Source organism: Leuciscus leuciscus (assembly GCF_965113295.1).
Source record: "Leuciscus leuciscus genome assembly, chromosome: 18".
NCBI lineage: Eukaryota > Metazoa > Chordata > Actinopteri > Cypriniformes > Leuciscidae > Leuciscus > Leuciscus leuciscus.
The window spans coordinates 7,195,720-7,218,261 of NC_138742.1; the positions used below are offsets into that span (position 1 = coordinate 7,195,720).

The 22,542-nt window shown below is 40.0% G+C and overlaps 3 protein-coding genes and 1 long non-coding RNA gene across 7 annotated transcripts in view; 1 reads left to right on the forward strand and 3 right to left on the reverse strand.

The window, feature by feature from the left end:
• Positions 1-236: 236 nt before the first annotated feature.
• On the reverse strand, positions 237-8,360 carry LOC309480305 (uncharacterized protein). 2 transcript variants are annotated; one of them, XM_082144720.1, is made up of 6 exons: positions 8,115-8,360; positions 4,091-4,326; positions 3,008-3,418; positions 2,824-2,891; positions 1,812-2,682; positions 237-1,315 (listed from the first exon to the last, which is right to left on the reverse strand). In XM_082144720.1, exons 2-6 carry the CDS (start codon positions 4,232-4,234, stop codon positions 1,112-1,114), a joined length of 1,698 nt encoding a protein of 565 aa, XP_082000846.1. In that variant the 5' UTR covers positions 4,235-4,326; positions 8,115-8,360; the 3' UTR covers positions 237-1,111. The 2 variants fall into 2 exon arrangements, with proteins under 2 accessions (XP_082000846.1, XP_082000845.1); XM_082144719.1 differs by lacking the exon at positions 8,115-8,360 and adding an exon at positions 5,466-6,418.
• A 99-nt stretch (positions 8,361-8,459) lies between these two features.
• LOC309480304 (microtubule cross-linking factor 3-like) lies at positions 8,460-15,375 on the reverse strand. 2 transcript variants are annotated; one of them, XM_082144717.1, is made up of 7 exons: positions 15,294-15,375; positions 13,861-14,566; positions 12,358-12,582; positions 12,033-12,191; positions 11,875-11,940; positions 10,222-11,454; positions 8,460-8,734 (listed from the first exon to the last, which is right to left on the reverse strand). In XM_082144717.1, the coding sequence occupies exons 2-7, from the start codon at positions 14,539-14,541 to the stop codon at positions 8,624-8,626; spliced, it is 2,475 nt and encodes an 824-aa protein (XP_082000843.1). In that variant the 5' UTR covers positions 14,542-14,566; positions 15,294-15,375; the 3' UTR covers positions 8,460-8,623. The 2 variants fall into 2 exon arrangements, with proteins under 2 accessions (XP_082000843.1, XP_082000844.1); XM_082144718.1 differs by having other exon boundaries at positions 8,460-11,454.
• A 4,526-nt stretch (positions 15,376-19,901) lies between these two features.
• Positions 19,902-22,542, reverse strand: part of elovl4b (ELOVL fatty acid elongase 4b) — a 12,786-nt gene continuing 10,145 nt past the window's right edge. For both annotated transcript variants that reach the window (XM_082145719.1, XM_082145720.1), the window contains one exon: positions 19,902-21,612. In XM_082145719.1, coding sequence (XP_082001845.1) covers positions 21,337-21,612 — 276 coding nt within the window. In that variant the 3' untranslated portion in view covers positions 19,902-21,336. The remainder of the gene's footprint in view (positions 21,613-22,542) is intronic.
• LOC309481029 overlaps positions 21,493-22,542 on the forward strand; it is an 18,289-nt gene continuing 17,239 nt past the window's right edge. Inside the window, exon 1 of the long non-coding RNA XR_014199856.1 lies at positions 21,493-21,631. This is a non-coding gene — a long non-coding RNA (uncharacterized lncRNA). The remainder of the gene's footprint in view (positions 21,632-22,542) is intronic.

Genomic DNA, 22,542 nt, shown 5'->3' on the forward strand with positions numbered 1-22,542 from the left:
GTGGTTGCTTACTGGCTAAAAGTCAAAAGAACCCACTCCCAAGTCCCTAGATGATTTGTGTTGATCCATAATTTGCCTGTTTTATTGTCTTCCAGATGAAAATCAGCTAGCCAGATCACAAGGGAATGTAATAGCACGTTGATCAGAAAAGGAATATTAGTGCTAATATTAGCAATCACCACTAAAAACAAAAACAATGAAGTGTACAGAGTCTAAAGTTCAAGCGTTTCACTGACTCGTCAAAGCACTTGCGTTTATTATACAGAGAAAGAAAGAAAAAAGACAAAAAGCATCACGTTTTTGAAGGATCATATCACAACATTAAATAAACATTCCGAAGCATTTCTTCATTATAATATGGTCAAAAGACATAATTCACTTTTCACAGATGTTGAACTTAAAGGATTTTTTTTACAAGGCTGGAGAATGCAGACATGTTCCCGCAGAAAGGTGCCATGCACCGCGTGGTTACAGCCCACGTCAGGCGCAGTCAAATAAGGCTTAAAAACGATTATGAGCCCATTACGACCTCTGTATGTCAATATTATGAAGCACTAATGCAGCACTGAAATGGACTTTGACAGAACATCAAAACATTTGCACACGCCTTTACAGATAATGCATAATAGATAAGGCTCAATAACTCCATGTTGCCATGTATGCTTAAATATGTTATGCGTGTTGCATACATGCTTATATGGTTACAAAAAAATGCCCTACATGGCACCCAAAGAACTGAACCGTACACAGAGCACTCAGGAAAATAGAAAAAAAAATAGTAAAATAATACAAAATGTAATGAGAATGACAGAAAGAAATGAAGAGAAAAAGGCAATGAAAGGTTCATAGGCACAGAAGTTCACCAGGTCAGAGAATTTCCACTCAAGTTTCTTTCCAAAGCACTTCAAACAGCGTAGAGTTGAATGAAAACAGTATCCTTTTGAAGTTATTTAATGAAAATATCAGGCAGGCAGGCTGCAGTAATGTACTTTGAAGTTGTGGTGGTTATATACAAAAAAGTAGATCATGTTCTACAAAAGGTCAAAGGTTCGTCTATTCCCTTTGGTGAAAATGTCCTTTTACGTGTCCATTCAATGTTGTTCTATCCTGGTCACATGATCACCGTTTCTGTGTGCCGGGAATATGAATTCAAGAACTGTTTGGCTTTAAGGCCAGGGCTTGATGGGCAGGATGTGTGGGCGATTTTGCTTGAGGGGGTATGCTTTGCCCACCTGGATGGACGGCGTTGATTGGCTGGTCTAGCAGGACGGGAAAAATTGCTACTGCTGGGGGCAGCAGATGACTCGTGGTTGACCTGGAGGGGAAAATGTTTTAATGTAAATATCTTTGTGCATAAATATCAATACTTGGGTGAATATTCTTGCATTTTATGTACCAATATGTTGTCTTTAATTGGCAGGTTAGAGGAAACAGAAAAGGTTAGTGTAGAAAGTAGTGTAAGGGAGAGAGAGGAGAATGGGATCGGGAGCACTACAGCTCAGAGCAGGGTTCCTCATTCCTGGTCCTGGAAAACCACTTTCCTGCAGAGTTTAGTTTCAACTTGACTGAAGTAACTAATTGAGGTGTTTGGGTTTACCTGAATTTAATTTCATTTAAAAATAACCGGAATTACCCAATCGTGTTGGAGCAGAGTTGGAACTAAACTCTTCAAGAAAGTGGCTCTCCAGACCCAGGAATGAGGAACACTGGCCGAGAGCATGAGCACTACCATTGCACCATCACTCAGACAAGGATGAATACTGCATTGTAATTTAGTGTGTGTGCAGATCACATTTGAATACCCTCTTCACCTGATTGGTGTCCAGTTGCTGGGTGAATGTGGCCCTCTGACTTCTGTTGTTCTCTATTTCCATCATTTCTAGAAGTTGCTCCAAGTTGTCATTTCCCTGTCTCATCTTATCAACACCAAGACCTGTGTGTATCTTACTGAAGTTTTGAGTTCCTGCTGCCAGAATCCTCTCCACCATCTGGTAGTCAGACAATAGGTCCTCACCCTGGAAGCCTGCTTTGTGGGATTTTGGCCCTTGAGGCGCCTTGTGATTCTTCGATTTAAGGTGAGACTGTGATGGGCTTAAGTTATATGCCAAACCATACTGTTCAAGAGTACTACCACCCCTCCCACTGTCTCTGTCTCCATTCAGTAGGTGTCTAGAAGGACCAGCTGCCCAAGGCTCCTGGCTGGACTCCAGTTCTGTTACCAGTATGTCACAGTTTGCAAGGCATTTCTGGATGGGCGCACGTGTGGATGCCCTCTTGGCGTCAAACTTGCTCTGGCAAACAGGAGTGCTGGTGTGCCTCAGAGGTTCAGCGGTGACAACGGTGGTCACAAGACCATCCTCTATCAGGGTTTTCCCCTCGTTCTCCTGCAACATGGCACCAAACTTACGCAACACTGATGGGCTGCCAGATTTCCTGTCAAGCAAGAGGCACTTTCTGTCAGGTTGTTGTGATGACTCATGGTAAGTGGAACGAGGAGTTACAGGAGAAGCATCTCTCTGTCTGATTGCCAGTTTGGAAGCTGCATTTTTAGGGGGAAGCTCGTTTGATGAAACTGGGTCTTTCCAGCTAACATGGCGGGCTTGGGAGTCATCCCAACTTGATTTCTTGTTCTTGTTATTCTCATCCTCCTCAAACTCATCCGGAACTACGCATGAGGCAGTCCTGAAGTGAAAAGACAAATCAACCAAAAGTAGTCACAAAAGGGAATTGGGCGAACACTTATAATTGGTCAATCATCCAACAAGAAACATGCATGATGACAATAGGATTCATTCTGATAAATTGAGATGGGAAAGGCTTTACCTGTTTGTCACCAGGCTAGTCTTCATGCTATCTTGATAACTGTGTGTAACTGGATATACCTTGGGGTTCTGATAGCAAAAAGAGGGAGATATTGGATTTAAGAGGGATATCAAAGGTACCAAATCCTTGGGGTTTAAGAGTCTGGATGAAGGATAGATTGATAAATAGTGTGAGAGGTACTCACTGCATTTGGATTTCCAAGATTCCCTAAGTTCTTTCCAAAATGTGGGCCCTGTTGGAGATATCCATTGAGAATATCTAGGGTGGCATCTTGCCTTTCAAGATCATGACAACTGGCAGGATAATGGCTGCCGTTGCTCAGGGAATTAAGTGTGTAATTGTTGGAGCCATTATAGTAATCACTGGGGTGGTGAAACCCAAAGCTTTGCATAACTGAACGATCTGCTCGTACTTCATTGCACTGACGAATTGGGAGGTTGTTGTTGGGGTGACCATGGGGTTCATGATAACCATTGGCCTGGTGTCTATACTGAGAGTTGACAGGAAGCAAAGTAATGTCCAGGCTTTTGTTGTTTGTGACATTGCTTGTGCTGCTTTCGCTGGCTTCTCTTCGTGCTTTGACCTCGTTGTACAACTGAAATACATATCACAATATTAGAGACAAACTCGGCAGCTGCAAAGCATGATTTTTTTTTTTTTGCCTACATGAAAGCAAATGTTTCAAATGCACAAGTCAGCAAATACTACTGGTATAATGTCTAGACATGCAATCTTTGCTTAACAAAACAGCATGAGGTTTCTTCAGAAAGGGGTCGGTGAGAAAGGTTATTTGCTTAAAGGTTATATCAATCTACCAATAACAACATACTCACTTGAGAGAGAGAGAGAGAGAGAGAGAGAGAGAGAGAGAGAGTGTGTGTGTAAATGTTTTTGGGTTGTCTGTTACTCCTATCCCTTTGGGTTTAATAAACTTGTTTACATCTGTCAAAGTCATTGACCAGATGGAGGGCGAAGCACCTATTATTATATCCAAGAGATGCAGCCAACTTTGGCAACAGCCAATCACAATCCTAGTTAGTGGCCACTATCACAACATAAACAAGTTCATGGACTCTAGTAAATTCAGGATTGCAGTGCTACTGGATCTTTTGCCATTTTTTATAGTCAAATCAGAGCATCATATTTTTTTATGTTTATTTACATCTTTAAATAAGGATCGGGATGAGTTTCTCTCTCTCTCTCTTTAGATATGGAGATGGATTCTGTCACACTGACTGGCGTCGCTGCAGTTGAACGTTTTTCTCACCTCTTCAATCTTCCTCTGCATGTCCTGTAGCTGATCTTCCCATTCCTGCATCTCGGAATCAAAACTATCAAGCAGGTCAGCTCTCTCTCCACCCCACACACAACTCCTGGGCTCCGGCCCACAGTGCAATTCCAATGCGGCCATTCTTTTGCGCTTGCTTGTCTGTGCTCAGAATATTATGCTGCAATTCCTGAAAGGTCACTGGAGTGACCACATTGGCAAGTCCACCAATACCTCTATGAAGACAAAAAAGACATTCATCACTGAGAAACAGCCTATTGATTAGTTAGAGTACTCTTAAGTAAATAAATGAATTCTACTGTGTCAACTGTGGATTGCTTTGCAGTTCAAAGGTGTTATGAGTCTAAACATTAGTGAAGTCTTCCTGATTGTTTTGCATTCAAGTAGACTTATAAAAGGAAACAAAATCCCAGCTATTTGCTCTGGACACCTGCTTTAAACCTTTGACTCATTTCTATATGCATTCCCTGTCCTTCAAACCAGCCCTTAACTGTCAAAATTGTCAGCACGTTCTTTACACACCAACTTCATTAGACATGCTCAAGTTACCTAAAGGGACTTCAGGGATTCTTAAGTCAGTTTTATAACATGGACAGTCTCCCTAGTGTAACCTGATCTCTCTTGATCAAGGGCACAATAGTAAAGGGTAATTGGTTGCCCCTTACAAAATAGGAACCTACACCTTACAGCCAGCTTAAATCTTTAACTATGAAGTAACATCACTTCTTTCGGGATAGGGATGAGGTCAAAGTTCCAAGCAAGTGAAGAACCCTTTACCCGCTTGGATGAGCTCAGAATAGTTGCATCCTTTCCTTGGTAACGTCACTGAGTTATTCTGTAACACAGCTTTGATTTACGGCAGTGATTTAGGGATGGACTTTTCTGCCATCAAGGAACATGACACCCAGTTTAACTCATGAAATTGCCAGAATGTACCACCATATGACGTAGGCATTGAGGGATATTTATACCCTTTGCAATTATGTGTCATAAAACTAAAAAGACATAGAGAGTAAGCGTGTACCGGTTTATATTACAACATGCATGCACACTTACTATACGTAAATCTAACTGATCACAATAGTCATACTACTAATACTGTATTTACAGACAGTTCCAATTTTTTTTACATATTAGCAAGTATAAGCACTTACGTATGCAAATACAGTAATGTAAATACTTTTAGTGTAAAGTGTGACCAGTGTGGCTGCAAGGTTCTTAATGTTGTATAACATTGTCAGCCCAAGTGAAAGATAACAGAAAAGTTAAAAAGCTTCTAAGGAGTTACAAGTAGTAGTGATAAAGGCTTTAAAAGACTGTTCCGTTCTTGTCTACAAGCGTTCTTAATCCTTACCAGTTAAAATTGGTTCCTCTGGTAATTCCCTCTCATGAGCTTGTGATGAACTGATGCTCCAGAATATGAGTATGTTGCTCAAGTACAGGTTTGTCTCTTAAATCAAGATCACTCTTGTTTCAGTGTCACGTCTTCTTTGAAAGCTCCTGCACTCTAACAGCATGTAACAGCGCAAAAGACCCGGAGTCTAATGCCCCACGGCGTGACGTAAAAGTCCTGCGTATAGGATCTTAAATGTTTCCTCTGTCCGGAGCTCAGGGGTAAACAACTGTAGTCCTGAGGGGGCCCCGGGGCTTTATAGTGACTCTAAGTATTTACCCCTGCGACGTCAGACCCACTAGGTATCCGGTGTCATAATGTCAGATTTATTCCAGCATTTGTGGTCTCCATGCAAGAGACTGTCGTCACCGACATTCTAGGTTAAAATTACAAAGGCAGAGGGAGAGTGTTTACATGGCTATTTTAAAATGCCCAGTTCTACCCCACCTCTGTGAAACTGTTGCTAGTCTGCTTTTAGGACTTGGCAGATTGCAGTCTTATGACTCCTATTCCAGTTGTTTCGATTTCTACTAATCCTAACAGGCAACTGGGCTATTTGTGACTCTCAAAACACTCTGTCCATTTTATTTTTAAGATACCACCGAACAGAATTAGCGGATACTAAGTGTGCTGTCCGCGGTTCTTAATGGGCGCCTCACGCTTGTATTTATTTGACACATGTCGCTGTTGTGCAATAAACAGTCAGCCGACAGTTCAGCCCTAATATTGGCCGCTGACTCAAATAGTTTCCAGGTGCACAATAAAACAACAAAGCAAAAACCTCGGAGAATGGAGACAGTAAAACTGGCAAAACCAGAGATGTATGTTTGTCTGTTTTTCACTAATGTTACTTTCAGCTGGCAGCAAAATGAGAAGCAATTTCCAAATTCCAAAAAGAGACTCATTCTAGAAAACAGATGAGTTGCTGTTCTTTAAGTTTAATTGTCTTGTAAATAACTAGACCCTTCTAAACCCAAACAAAACAAGTGTGTTTTTTTGTGATCCAAATAAATTGTGAACCCAATGCTTCCATAGTTTTTGTTTTTAAATTATGTAATTAATTACTCACCCTCATATCATTTCAAATCCGTAAGACTTTCGTTCATCTTTGGAACACAAATGAAGATCTTTTTGATGAAATCTGAGAGCTTTCTGTCCCTCCATTGACAGCTGCGCAACTACCACTTTGATGCTTCAAAAACTTCATAAAGAGATCGTAGAACTAATCCATATGAATTGAGCGGTTTAGTCCTAATTTTCTGAAGAGACTAAATCGCTTTATATGATGGACAGGTTTAATTTAGGCTTTTATACAGATAAACTGATCAGCGAACATAAACAGAAGCTCAACCGAACCTGCTTGACGTGTGAGAATGAACCTCATTGGTTCTTGCAGAAGCTCAAACGTGATGCGTAACACGAGAATGAACGTCATTGGTTCTTGCAGAAGCTAAAACGTGCTGCGTAACATGAGAATGAACCTCATTGGTTCTTGCAGAAGCTCAAACGTGCTGCGTAACATGAGAATGAACCTCATTGGTTCTTGCTGAAGCTCAAACGTGCTGCGTAACACGAGAATGAACCTCATTGGTTCTTGCACAAGCTCAAACGTGCTGCGTAACACGAGAATGAACCTCATTGGTTCTTGCTGAAGCTCAAACGTGCTGCGTAACACGAGAATGAACCTCATTGGTTCTTGCTGAAGCTCAAACGTGCTGCGTAACACGAGAATGAACCTCATTGGTTCTCGCACGTCAAGCGAAAATGCTTGAGCTTACGTTTACCATAACTGATGTGTGAGTTGATCAATGTTTAAATGTGAATAGAAGCCTAAATTCAATCTGTTCATCATATAAAGCGATCATGTCTCTTTGAGATTTTTTGGACTAAACCGCTCAATTCATATGGATTAGTTTTACGATCTCTTTATGAACTTTTTGAAGCTTCAAAGTGGTAGTTGCTTAGCTGTCAACGGAGGGACAGAAATAGCTCAGATTTAATAAAAAAAGATCTTCATTTGTGCTCAGAAGTCTTACGTGTTTGGAAAGACATGAGGATGTGTAATTAATGACAGAATTTTCTTTTTTGGGTGAAATATCCCTTTAAATACTAAGGAACTACTGCCGAAGACTTAAGAAGATTTGGGTCCGTCAACAGAGATTAAAACTGGAGATGCCAACAAGTTAAATAAACTCATAAAGAAAGCAAGCTCTGATATTCAAACTGCTGATGAGTAACGCCTCCATAATAGACTTGCTGGAATGAGGAGCACGTTCAGCAAGAGACTGATCCTGCTCTGGTGCAACAGAAGGGGCTTTTTGCATACTGCCATCATGTACATAAGCACTTTCCCACACCCAAGCCACAGCTGTTATTTAGCATATCACATGAAACTGGTTATGCAACATTTGTGCTACAATTTCCTCAGGTTCTTGTGAAAAATTATTCTTTTTTTCTATTTATCTATCTATGCAAAACTGTTGTTCTTGTCACGCAAATTACACTTGCAAAATGATGATTCCTAATTCCTACCTGTCATTTATTGTCTATCCTTCCATGTGTATGCATGTCCTCTCTGACCGTACAATTGAATACCATGTTCTTACTCACCTTTGCATGCTTCTAACAGGTAATCATTCCAGCTGATGTATCTTAAGAGTGCAGTGGCTGGCATTCTGGCCAATGTGGTCATGTGCTCCTCGATGGTAAATGCAGTTGCATATTTCAAGTCTTTGGTGGCAAAGCAAGTGTCAATGTGCCCGATAGCCTCAATGAAAGAAATGTCTTCTGGGTAATGTAGTTTCCAGTGCCTCATTGATATTAATATCTTCAATTTGACAAATGCATGTAATGTTTTTCATGATGTATAAAAGTCTTTATTTGCTAAAAAAAATTCATCTCGATGATGTGCCTTCCAATGGCAGTTGTATGTCTGTAATTTGGGTAAAACAGCCTCCAGCGTTTCGGAAATTAAGGTTTTGCAGACTTCTGTGCTTAAGCGTGCTGTCTGTGCTTGGAAAGTGACTGTCCTGTGATTCTCCAACCATGGTGACATACACAACATTGACAAACAAACGAAACAAAGGGCGAGACTATGCTAATGAGTGGACGGATGGAGATCACAGGACAAAAAAGAGGGTAAAAAGAAATACAAGTTTAAAAATGGTGGCATAGGAGAGTGAGGAGAACAACACTAGAATGAGGATGAATAAAATGATGGGCTGAAACATCTGGATGAATAACCGACAGGATTGACGAACATGCATTAAAAAACAGGGGTGTGTGGGAAGACAGGATCAGAGAAAGAGAGAAAGGTTAAGATATTATAGCCATTAACATTTTCTATTTGCATAGTTTACAAAAATATTGGCAAATCACAAAACTATGCTTTGTTATTTTGCTAAATTTTTAAAGCAGTCAGGCAATGGACTCTCTCTAAGCCAATAGTTCACCCAAAAAAACAAAAACAAAATTGTCATAATTTACTCACCCTGTGATTCTCTTTTTTGCTCAAACTTCAAATAGATTTTGTTTGATGAACAGATTAAAATATAAATTATAATTCACTGAAAATATTCTTTAAAAAAAAAAGTTTTTTATATTTCTATTTAGCTTTAATTTATATTTCAGTTTTAGTTGAGATTTTAGAACTACAACTTAAACTTTCCAATTTTTGTTCCAGTTTTTCATCTAATAATTATGTTTTATTTTATTTAAACCTTAATTCAACTAACAAAAATGCTCTGCTGTAAATCATCTCACATTTGTGTTTGAGTGATCTCTCACTCAACACTATACTGTTATCCTTTCAGCCAGAGCAACAGAGGGAGCTCACGAGAAGAAAACAGGAGTTATTAGCTATGAGTTAACCGGAGTGCATGTTTTTAATGACTTATGCGGATGTATTAGTGCGGTCTCAACAAAGGCACATGGAAGAGAAAGATAAAACATTAAACCAAATAAACACACGGTTATAATCATATATGATTTGTCTACATTCTTCAAGCAGTCTCTGGTATTTTATAAGTAGCCTCGCATATAAATATATTTCTGCCTCATACGGTGATCAGAATACCCATCGGATCACAAGAAAGTTATTTCAAACACTCTGAAACTGAGTTTAAAGCTGGAAATAGTTTGAAATATCTTAAATGTTTAAGTTTGTAGCCTGATAATAATAACAATGGAAATGAGCAGAGGTGTTGGCCGTCTCCTGAACTCCGCCTTTGTCCATGACCCCTCCTCGAGCCCCAGTTGGCCAGCTTTGGACCAAGGTATTCGGTGAGCAAAAAACCCCGGCCGTTGGCCCCAAGGAAGCCTGATCAAGCCTTGGAAGTGACAGTGGAAACGTGACTATTTATATGGCACTCACTAGCACACCCGCTTTTGGCCCGACAGTGGAAATAATGGCTATTGATGTCAAACTTAGTGTCATGCAAATACAGCATGCAAATACGATTTTCAGTGAATAAAGTCCCTAACTTTTTTTTTCTCTATTCCTCACTTAAAGGTATTACTATGGCTTTAGAAGACTTAGTGCAAGATTTGTACAGACTACTTTTATTATGCTTTTTTTCAGCCCCTGGTAACTGTTCCACCGAAGAAAGAGAATCATGAGGATGAGTAAATGACAGAATTGAACTGAACTATACCATTACTGTGTGGTAAACATTCTTATTGTGCTTCACATAGACACACAGACTCTTGCCAGACTCACAGATAATGGTTCTTCTGAATCTCTTTCCTCTGGTTTTGGGACTTCAAGTCGGTCTATAAACCCCTGTAGCTCCTTCCTGAAGGCCTTCATTTGAGCATTGATGCGGTAGAGAAGCTCGTGCTCCCTGATCCGGCCACCATCCTCATCATCTTCCATACGGCTGAAAAGATCCCCGTTAGATACGAACACCCGTGCCTCTGCAATGATGGTACTGGTGTCGGCTATGAGCCGATCAATGGTTCGTCCCAATCGCTCTGCTTCGGCACGGATGTCAATCATCTGTTGTCTGTCCCGAATGGAGCGCGAGAGGAGGCGGGCGGATTCAGGAGAATAGAGAGAGCGAGTTGGCGTGAGGCACCGAGCGTTGCGGACTTCGTCAGAGTCGCTTTCTCCTCCAACAGGACCCTCGCGTTTGCGATGGGGAGGAAGACGAGAGGAAGACGAGTCTTCATCGCTACCTCTACGCCCTCCGACTCCAAGACCAGTGTCGCTCTCTGCGTCACTGTCCCGTGGCGTGACGGCTAGGTGAGCTGATAGATCATACCGTTGCATGTTGGAAAGCAGCACACGGTTCTCGTACTGCAGCTGCATCACTTTCCCACTCAGTTCATTGATCTGCTTCCTCGCTGCCTTCAGCTCCTCCTGCAAGGCCTCGGCTTTGGAGCTGTCTCCTGCTAAATTGGCGGCACTCATTGCATTACCACCCGAGGCATGCCTCGTACCCTCTTTAAAGCGCAGTTTGTTCAGCTCACATGTCACTCTCTTATTCTGTTCCTCTACATCCGCCAGGTTCCTCCGCAGAAGCTCCGCCTCATCCTCCACCAACTGCAGTTGTTGCCTCAGCTCCGACAGCTCCGACCCCTGCTCGCGCCCCATTCCTCCCTCCGCTCCGGACAAGCCCCCATTGGACGAATCTTCCCCTCGAAGATCATCCAACTCCGCCCTCAGGCCACGGTTCTCAACCTCCAATTCGACAATTTTACGTCCCAGGATGTTGGCCTCCTCTTCCACCAATCGCAAGCGAAGTTTCAGCTCTGATTCCCTTGTTGTGGGTGGGCCACCAGCTTCACCCTTTGGATGAGGGCTGTCCAGATCTCCATAGAAGGAACGATACTTATGTAGTTCTTGTTCCAAACGGTCCTTTTCCTTGTCAATCTTGGCCATTTTCTTTCTCATTAAAGTAGCCTCCTCTTTAATGAAGGCAAGCTGGCATTTCAGGTCCTCATTGTCCTCCTGTGGACAGAAGTGTTGCGTTAAGGTGCGGGACCATTAGTGAAAATTCGACAAGATTTTGCGGACAAAAAAAGGTATGTTGAATCACTTTCAAAAGGAAATTTGTGTGGAGAATTTTTGGACTCTCACGTAAAACTTCTGATTGCACTGAAATGTTTCTACTGTACATTCTACTGAAATGTCTGAATTTCACCCATGACATTTTGAAGAGTAATGGTAAATGTGACCATACCTTTACATGTTATGGTTTAATAAATTTTTTCTGTGTATGCTATCTTTTCATTCTCTCTATAGTTTACAATGCACTTCATTTCTTTGCAAAAGACTGCATAACTACTTGAGCTTGAACTTGAGCTTGTCACTTAAAGTAACAGTCTTCATTTGACCCAATACTGGTTGACAGCAGTGTTTTGTCCTCACCTCTGTAGGAGTCTGAGTCTTCCTCTCAGGCTTTTGTGCATCTTTGCTTCCTCTTCGTTTCTGAGACTGGACACAACAAATTTATACGAATGCGATGAAAATAATATGTATTTAAACCTATTTAGATGTGCTGTGTTAACTTGTGTTTGTATTCCTACTTCTTTGGCTTTGTCCAGCTCATTTTGCAGGGCCTGTTTGGTGACTTCCACCTCAATAAGTTTCTGTCTCAATCGCTCGTTTTCATCTTCTGTCTTTGTTCGTTTCTCCTCCACATTCTCCAGCTCGTGGTGGAGTCTCACAGACACATCCTTGGCAACCTGTCAGAATGGTGGTGGTGTGGCTTAGTGGTTGCTTTGGATAGAAGCATCAACTAAATGACAAGTTAATAATCAGATAGAAATTGTACAAACAAGTCACTGGGGATGGGTAATTTATCATAGACCTTCTCTGTATGCCCTTAAAGATATCAACATAGGTACTTGCCTTTAAATCTTGCTCTAAGCTCCTTAGGAGGTCCTCGTCAATTTCTCCAGTTTGTGCATAGCGAAGTCGTTTGCGTTCAGCCTTGCGGAGTCTGTACTGAAGGATGCGGCAGTTCTTATTCGCTCGCTCGAGCTCACGCCGCATGTCTTGTAACTGACAGGTGTCCTCCTCATAAAAGGTGTCGCGCATCTCCTCCATCTCTGTCCGCATCTCCTCAATCTCATTCTGTGAAAACCAGTGTGCTCATTAGAGCTTTCTGCTCTCAAATTACTGCAGTTGCATTATTTTAATAAGCTGTACATTATTTCCACAAATTACATGTTTAATGAGTCTCTTGGTTGAACATGCAAATTATTGGGGGCATATTTTGAATAAAACCAAGGCTGTTTTTTCATAACTGTATTTAGCTTTGTTCTAACACGGGCTAAACTGGAACAATGTTGCATTTCTCTCATTGTTCTGTTCATTTTTAGAAGGCAACATTTTTTAAATAGACCAAAATTTGTTAATAAAAGACACATAAGCAAACTGGGTCATCGGTCATAATGTTTATGTCCTGTTTATGTAGAGCTATTTCCGATTTCAAGATGGATGGACAACATCTCTGCAGGCTTATCATTGCTTTCTCTCTGTTAATCACCAGAATTCCTATTTATCAGGTTGAGCAGGAATCAAGATTGTGTTTGGAAAACAATATTGCCATGAACCTGCTGAGCAGAGGAGTCATTTAAAAAGCAATCAGTCATAAAAAAATTGACATGCAAACCCAATGATTTCAGATATGGTCAGTTACCAACAACAACAACATGTATCATTTATCAACTTTACTAATGGTTATCAACATATGTATTGTTTATCAAATGAATGTGTAAATCTACATTTATGCAGGTATATATTCATATCTATCTATCTATCTATCTATCTATCTATCTAAGAACTCTGTATGTCCATCCATCTTCCTCTGACTATCTATCTATCTATCTATCTATCTATCTATCTATCTATCTATCTATCTATCTATCTATCTATCTATCTATCATCTTCAGCTCTTAAAAAAGACTGTCTATCCATCCATTTTCCTCTATCTATCTAAGAACTCTGTATGACCATCTATCTATCTATCTATCTATCTATCTATCTATCTATCTATCTATCTATCTATCTAAGAACTCTGTATGTACATCCATCTTCCTCTGACTGACTATCTATCTATCTATCTATCTATCTATCTATATATCTATATATCTAAGAACTCTGTATGTACATCCATCTTCCTCTGACTGACTATCTATCTATCTATCTATCTATCTATCTATCTATCTATCTATCATCTTCAGCTCTTAAAAAGACTCTGTATATCCATCCATCTTCCTCTATCTATCTATCTATCTATCTATCTATCTATCTATCTATCTATCTATCTATCTATCATGTTTTCATTCATCCATATATATTTTAGCATGATTAGTGTTTCATACATTTTCTCTCGTATAACAAACAAACCTTAAGGTCTTCGTTTTCATCCTCCAATCTCTCGATCTCGTCCTGCAGGGCTTCATTCTGCTGTGTCACGGGCTCGTCTGCGGCGCTCGTGGCCTGTGCGGCGGGTCCCGGTCCCGGTTGCGTCTCGACCGACGCTGTGCGCTGCATCCTGCCGCTTTTCTTCAAGCGCTTGTTGATGTGAAACTGGATGAGCTCTGACTGCAGACAGCCTCCGCCCCAGAAGGCCGGTCCACAGCCCACGTATTCTCCTCCCGCAGCGGCCTCTCTTTCCCTCTCTTCCCCCCTCACAACACCACCGTACGAGCCGTCAGGCTGCGTAGCGGACGAGTCTCTGTTGACGCACGGTAAACGCAGCGCGCGGCGCGTGTCCGGTGGTGGAGGGCGATCAATCCGCTCCTCGGTTTCCCAAACCGCCTCAGTTTCAGCACCACGAACAGCTGCCGCACCTCGCACCCTCACTTCACGCGCCTCTTCTTGAGCAGCCTGCTCTCCCTCGCGTCCTTTCACGCCTTTAACGCCTTTTCCTCCGAGCTTCGACGCGGCGGGTGATGAGGAGCGGCTAGCGCTGGGTTTTGAGGCCGGTTTGACGGGGTTTTGTCCGGGAGACGATCTCCTCCTCCCTTCGCTACTGTCCGCTGATGGTGGAAAATCCGCAGCGCCACTTGCGGCAGAGCTCATCATTTCATATCGCAGACCTCCAACAACACTTTTGTCAATTTTATGACATTTAAGAGGGAAAAAACGAAATTTTACACTTTGTTAGAGCAGAATACAAGGTACATCATTACAGTAGGCCTATACATATTTATGGCTATAATTGTGTGTATGTGTGTGTGCATATCATTTAATTAATTAATAAAATCCATAATATAAACCAATATGCAATCTAATCGAATTAGAACAGCAATTTTCTACACTATAATGCTTGTGTTTCAACCGATATTTGGGTAAAATAAAACACAATAATAATAATAAAAAACAATAGTTGGTTGGGTTTAAAATTGTAAATAAATATAACCAACAGTTACATTTTTACATTTTAAAAATGTAAACAATGTAAAATAACGGTTGGGTTTGTCCATATGTGACCCAAACATGGGATGAAACAACTCTTTTTTTTTTTTAAGAGAGGAAAGGAGGACAAATAAATGTGAATTAATGTCATTTACACTTCGACCTGGGTGAGTTCTATGTAGGCTACATAAACATTCATTTCAAACACAAATGTTATTGCAAAGCTATATGTATTTGACAGTAAAGATTTTTGACATCCGTCGCAGTAGACTTCCTTTCCTATAGCCTAAAATGTTTTCTCTACTTTGCAAGTGTAGCCTATAACTTGTCCAAACAGGCTACTATAATGGTTACATATTTGGTGCAGTCGTAATTTGCGTTATTCTCCAAGAACATTAAATATCGCGATGTTTTCTTACCTGTTTATGAACTGTGCTCATTTGTTTCCTGAGTGAGCGGGACAGTTCCCTTCAGCTCGAGGGTACCAGGCACTGCTTAGGCTCGCGAGACACTGACGTTTAATATTCATGAGGTGACGTAACATAAGGAAGTGTGAGAACCTTTTCTCAAAATACTTTGTTTTATGTTAATATAAATATTGGCCTATTTAAAAACACACGGTAACACTTTAGGTTAGGGCTCAATTCCCACTATTAGTTATTTATTAGCATGCATAGGCTATTAGTTATAGGATATTGACTGTTTATTAATAGGCTTATAAAGGCCAACATATGCATGACCATATTCTTCATCTAGGTCGATGTACACAGTTGTGCTGTCCCTTTAAAACGCAAGGATGAGGAAGACTGGATGCTGCTGGAGTTTGCTGCTTTACAGATAAGCTGAAAGTGCAGCGTCATCCCACCGACCTATTCTACAAGAATAGATTCAAAAGGTCAGTCTGCAGTTTGTGCCACAGTCAGTCCAGTAGTCGAACGACAACAGAAAATATCCTCAGCAGCGAAGGCACAACAAATATTTCGAGCATATGCTGTTTAAAAAAAAAAAAAAAAACTTCTTCTTCTTTTTTTTTTTTTTCTTCACACTTTCTCTGGGCCCATACCCCATAGTCTTGGTTAATCACTAGACTTGGTCTGATATTTAAATAAATCTCTCTCATATGCAGTTAGCACTTTAATTATCACTTTAAATGAAATGCTCTTAATTGCACTGTTTAAATGTCAGTGAGTCACAAGTGAGTCTCTGGTCATTTGCACTGTGATATCAGTTTGTAATACTACCTGTGAACACTAGAGAGCGCCGTCTGTCTATCTGTGTACTTAACTGAAATAAGTAATGAATGCTGTTTTAAATTCAGTGGTTAATTACAATATCTATCCATCCTTATGCTCACCAATTGCATTTTATGTATGTCTCACAGACAGTAGCCTACAATGATCTCAAAAGAATAGTAGGCCTACATGAAGATGTGTACCATTTAGAAATGTAATAGTGTTGCACTTGCGTTATTGTGTATAGTCCATGATGGCTTTTTGTATAGACAGACACAAAGAGGAGCCAATTATCTCAGGTAATGTAAATTATCAGTGGAACAGGTTGAGAGAAAGGTGAAACCACTTTCTGTTAATAGGGCCAGTGGAAATCTCTGGCCTATTTGCAATCCGCTTACTGACAAACATCCTTGTTCAGACGAGAGAGAGAGAGAGAGAGAGAGAGGTTGTAGAAAGAGTTTGGATAATACAAATGTAAAGATGCTAGTATGAGTAAGCAAATGCATTTTCTCTAAACTATTAGATTAACCAGCACAGTTAACTTGTAGAGCAAAATGTGTAAAAAATACAAATTATGTTTTATGTACTTGGGTTAGAGTTTGCCTGTACTGTATTAAAATAATACAGTATCTGGAGTAAAAATCTAAATGTTTCAATGTATTTTGCACTCAAGTATTAAAGCTTCTGAAACAGGCAGAGGAGATTTTCCCATGAAAGCCTGTCCATAATTAACAATGGTTATAATTAAAATGCACAATTTAAAGAAATTTGCTTAAAATCAAAGATTTTTATTTGTATATTTAAATTTTAAAATTTTTCATTGTCATGGATTCTGTTGGTTGTTTTACATAAATGTTAAAATTGCATAATTTTAAATATACAATAATTTGAAATGCTTGTTCCCTCAGTAAGATATTTAAAAAAACAAACAAATTAATAAGGTCATTTGTGAAATACAAATTAGAAATGTTAAGGAATCAAAAGTTTATTTTCCTTAAAAAAGTAATTAAGAGAACAAGTTTTCTCAGATTAAAAAGCATTTGCTTCTTTTTTTATTTATTTATTTTATTTTCTGGCTCACTCACAGCATATCTAGCTTTCAGGTGGATATATGCCAGTGAAATATTGCTTTTGTCATGTCTAAATGTCACATTTATTGCATCCATCCGGTGTGTTTAATAGTTTTAGTTTGATACCAGTGTATGTTTCTCCTGCAGTGACCCGAATAACGCTACAAGCTCTGACGTGGATATAAGCTCTTTTATAGCGAAAGCCAATTTACGGCCTGATTAGACCAGATCTGTCTGCCCAACCCCTCAAAGCTCTGGCCTGGGAGCTCCATCACAGCCGAAAGGACACTTAATTAGAAGTCCAGGAAGGAGAGAGACGGAGGCAGAGTGTCTGTGAACAACTAAGATGAATGTGACTGGGGCCAGACCTGTCATCCTGTCCTCCAATTAAAAGTTATTAGGATTTTCTTTCTAATCACTTGGAAAAGGGAACATCACATCTCTCCTAACATACTGCAAGATTTGATGCGTCATTTAAGTTTATAGCAAAATTGCTACGTTCCCGTTCCTGTGAAGAACTATAGTGATATTAAAGGGATAGTTCACCCAAAAATGACAATTCTGTCATTATTTACTCACCCTCGTGTAGTTCCAAACCCCTAAGACTTTTGTTCATCTTTGTAACACATGGGGCCCTATATCTTACACCAGGTGTAATGCAGCGCCAAGCGCGACACAAGTGTTTTTTGCTAGTTTCAGCCCGACGCAATTATCATTTTCACGTCCTGCGCCACGTTGGTTAAATAGCAAATGCATTTGCGTCCATTTGTGCGCCCATGGGCGTGCTGGTCTGAAAGGCGCATTGTTGGCGCGTTTCAATTTTGTGAAACGAGATTGTCAATCTTGTCCCGTAGATGGTCTGCTTGCGCACTTTTACCTCGCGCACGAGCAGTTCTGTTTGCGCTCTGGAGACGCTTTCGGTCTTTCCACTATCAAATTCTGTCATGTAAATAGCGAATCTGCCATGGCGCGAGCGTAACTGGCATTTAAAGGGAATGGGAGATGAGACTCTCATTGGTTTAACGCATGTAAATCCCGAAACACACCCATTACTCATTAAGAGAATAGGGACAACCCTTTTAGACCATACCGCCGACCATTTTTCCCGTCGTTAATCTAGCAAAAGTGGATTCGGACGCCCTGAGTGAACTTGTGCCGTGCCCTTTAGACCATGCGCTTAGATCGTTAAAATAGGGCCCATGGAGATCTTTTTAATAAAATCTGAGAGCTTTCTGTCCCTCCATTGACAGCTACGCAACTACCACTTTGATGCTTCGAAAAGTTCATAAAGAGGTCGTAAAATTAATCCATAAGAATTGAGCGGTTTAGTCCAAATTTTCTAAAGAGACACGATCAATTTGGTTCTTGCTGAAGCTCAAACATAGCCTAGAAATCTAGACGTACCCTAGCGGCAGCAAATTTAATTTTGCAGCCAGGGTAGTCTAGCAACTCTCCGTTGACTTTTGAGCTGGAAAAACCAAACTCTAGTCAGGCCAATCACATCAGTCGGTGGGCGGGGCTTAACATAATGACGACAGTGTTGTGACGGTTCCTGTATATTCCCTGCTACTTGAAAACAAAGAATGGCGGCTGCTGCTGGCGAACAGCGGTCTTTCGAATCGGCTTTGGCCGCGACTCTGGAGGACTTGGAGTTTAGCTTTTCTTTGAGAAAAGAACAAAGAATGGCACTTAAGTCATTCTTAAAAGAGAAAGATGTGTTCGTAGTTTTGCCGACCAGATACGGCAAAAGTTTAATCTATCAACTAGCTCCGCTGGTGGGAAAACGCTCTGGTTGGTTGTAGCGCTGTCCTATTGCGTGCAGAGGGAATTTGAAAGACAACCGTTTATCCCGCCCCTTGGATTGAGCCGTGCCAATGGTGAGTTCCCAGACCCAACATCTTGATATGGGTCTGGCTTGCCTGAAGTTCAAACGTGCTGCGTAACACGAGAATGAACCTCATTGGTTCTTGCTGAAGTTCAAACATGATGCGTAACACGAGAATTAACCTTATTGGTTCCTGCTGAAGTTCAAACATGATGCGTAACACAAGAATGAACCTTATTGGTTCTTGCACATTATGCGAACATGCTTGAGCTTCCGTTTACCATAACTGATGTGAGTTGATAAATGTTTATATGTGAATAAAAGCCTAAATTCAATCTGTTCATCATATAAAGCGATTGAAATTTGGACTAAACCGCTCAATTCATATGGATTAGTTTTACAATCTCTTTATGACTTTTTTTAAACTTCAAAGTGGTAGTTAAGTAGCTGTCAATTGAGGGACAGAAAACTCTCAGATTTCATAAAAAAGATCTTCATTTGTGTTGCGAAGATGAACTAAAGGCTTACGGGTTTGGAACGACATGAGGGTGAGTCTAATCCCTTTAGTGTCCACGACACCAACTACGATAATGTTCTTTTTATTATTTGCTCTAGCTCTTTAAATAGGGTGGATTCTGATTGGCTGTCAATGTTTTATCATTTTCAAAGTGACTCCAACGTTCCTCTGTGTCGTTAATAGTTATAGCTCGTTATCTTTATAGTAGCTATCCAAACTTTATAATTATCGTTATAGTTATCATCCTTGGTGTAAATGGCCCTTAATGCTTAAAATTGAGGCGTGAACTAATAAAAGTAATGCTTTTATTGCAAAAGACGAGTAATATGTAAGTAATTGAGTAGCAACATATATACATGAGAGAGAGAAGACAAGACAGAAAATGAGGTTGATATCCTGTTTATTTCATTCAGTTTTGTATCAATTGGTATAATCGTTTATTATGAGAGGAACATTGAAGCTGTACACGATGAACATTCACCAAGTACAACATTATCCTGGATCAACTGTCTTTGCTGATCTCGGAACAACATTTCAATCAACCAATCAGATTTGAAGGAAAAGTGTAGGCTTACAACCAGGGTGAGGTGCTTCTACATCAGTGTTATCCACCTATCATTTCCCTCTGATTTTAGGGATAAGTTATGGGTAGAGTTAGGACTACATTTTCGGAGAGGAATGTCTTAAAATCACAATGTGCAGATCACAAACAGCCGGAGTACTTCCCGTGTGAAGAGTATTCATTCATACAGAAAATATACCGCATAAATAGCACGTTTTGAGAGTTGTCTACCTGTTCTTTTTAATTGTGGGATTTTATTAATAGGGAATTTTGTTTATAAAAGGGAACAAAAAGCAGAATTAGTGTAACTGTAATGCAATATGAATTTAGCAAAAACTTCATAAAAATCTACATGCACAAAGCAATAGATATTAAGGACACGTGTGTGTGTGTGTGTGTGTGTGTGTATGCAGTATATGTGTGTCTAAATTTACATGTGAACAAAAACATGTAAAACTACCTGAGTATAAAGCCATGACACCATCATTACTGCATGCATCCTCAGGAACTCGTTTAGTTCAGGAAAATTAAATGAAACGTATCTAATGCAAGAGTATAAACCCACCAAATTAAAGTGATTTTCTTTGGTAGAATTGTATTGGCCCTTTAAAAATCGCCTATTTGTAATAACGGTCACCAGAGTCCTTAAACACCACTGTTTCACTACAAATAAAGATTCAAACAGACAATAATTATAGCTATTAAAAAAAATAGAAAATAGATTGTGGAATTTGTGTGATTATTCGCATGTGTTATGATTCAGTCTTGCGTCTTGAATGACTCCATATCACTTGTTTCAGCATTCAAGAGTGTTAAGAAAAACTGGCTGCCACTGAGACCAGATGAAGGACATGGGAAGCATCCAGATGAGCCATTTATGTAAGAATAATTCATCAGCTGCCTATATATGAGATCAAAACTAAGAGAATCAGCTGAGTTTCTGTTTCAGTGAAAAAGCATATGTATCTGTCATTCTGTGATGAGAAATGAAGTAGTTTGCCGTTCAGATTCGGCATGCCACAATGGACATTTTAGATTATAAAATTTTCACAAGTAGCCTAAACATCAGGAGATGAAAGTGAAAAGAAAGTGACATCACACAGAATTGGTTGCGTTGTCCCTAGTTTGAAAGACAATGAGCAAGTTAACCAAAACAAAGACCAATTTAATTTTTACAATTACTAAACAGTCTGTAATGGTTGAGATTACATGGGCATTTTTGAACCCCATGAGACCCAGTGTTTCCGTGTTTCTTATCAGTCATGTTTTCCTTTTCCTTTCTTTTGTTTCTTTCCGTTTTCCGTGACCTCCGGTGCCTTACTGGTGCCATTGGCTGCTGTGGAGACGCCGTTGACGGCAGATTTGGCTGACTTTAGCCGTGGCTGGCGGCGGTAGGTCTGGTAGTAGAAGTTGCCGAACAGAATGATGAACGTGACGGCGTAGCCAATCAGAGCCCACTGCATCCAGGCCGGGAACGGGCAGTCCGTGTAGAGCGAGTGTGTGGCATGGCCAATGGTGACGTGGAACTGGATCTAAACACACAGCAAACAGGTGTGTAACAGAAATCTGCAACACTGTGAAGGCTTTGATTGCTTCTAGTAGCCTAGAAGAGCTTTGAGGTGTCAAATAAAATCATAAAATGACAATTTGTGCTCGCCAAGAGATGTTCTGTTAGGTTAATGGTATTTTACCACTTTAGTTTGAACACAATCACTATATTCACCTTATTTTGCAACGTGGAAATAAGCTATTTTCTTAGAATGTACGATAGGCTACTTTTGATTTATTAGCAGCTATAGGTAAATTAATAACTAGAAGAAAAACATGTGCAGTAATCGGTAAAACTATTTGCACGTCAAATCAGTGTGCTTATGATTGTGATGATTAATTGGAAATGTTAAAGCCCCCCTGTGGTGAAAATCAAGCTTTTTATATGTTGTTTTATATGTCATATAAGTTGTTCATATGTCTATGTGGTGTTTTTAATATGCTTTTAGACAAACCATGTACAAAATACATAAGTCAACCAAAAACGTCTCAAAAACACGGTTTGAAATCGCTGGTGTTTCTGACGTCACAAACTACCTTGTAACCAATCAGATCAACGTGTGATCGTCAACGAGTGGATCTCTGAGCTGCTGTGAGTGAGTGGAGGCGGGGCTCATTTGCATATTCATAGCACTGCATATACTAAATGAAGCAATGGTGTAGAGTTACAATCAAGCTATTTTAAGGTATGAATAATTTTTTTTTCAAGAAAAAAACTTTTACATTTGTCATTTTGGTGATCAAAGATGAGTTTTAAGGGATAAAATAATTGACTACAGGGGACTTTGAAATCCAGCTTATTTACTAAAATAGATTTGAAATTTAAACATTTGAATTGTGTATCTTGAGCTGTGAAAACTAATAGCAGGACAAATCAGTTGAGTCCATGCACAGTTGTATTTCAGCCAATCAAA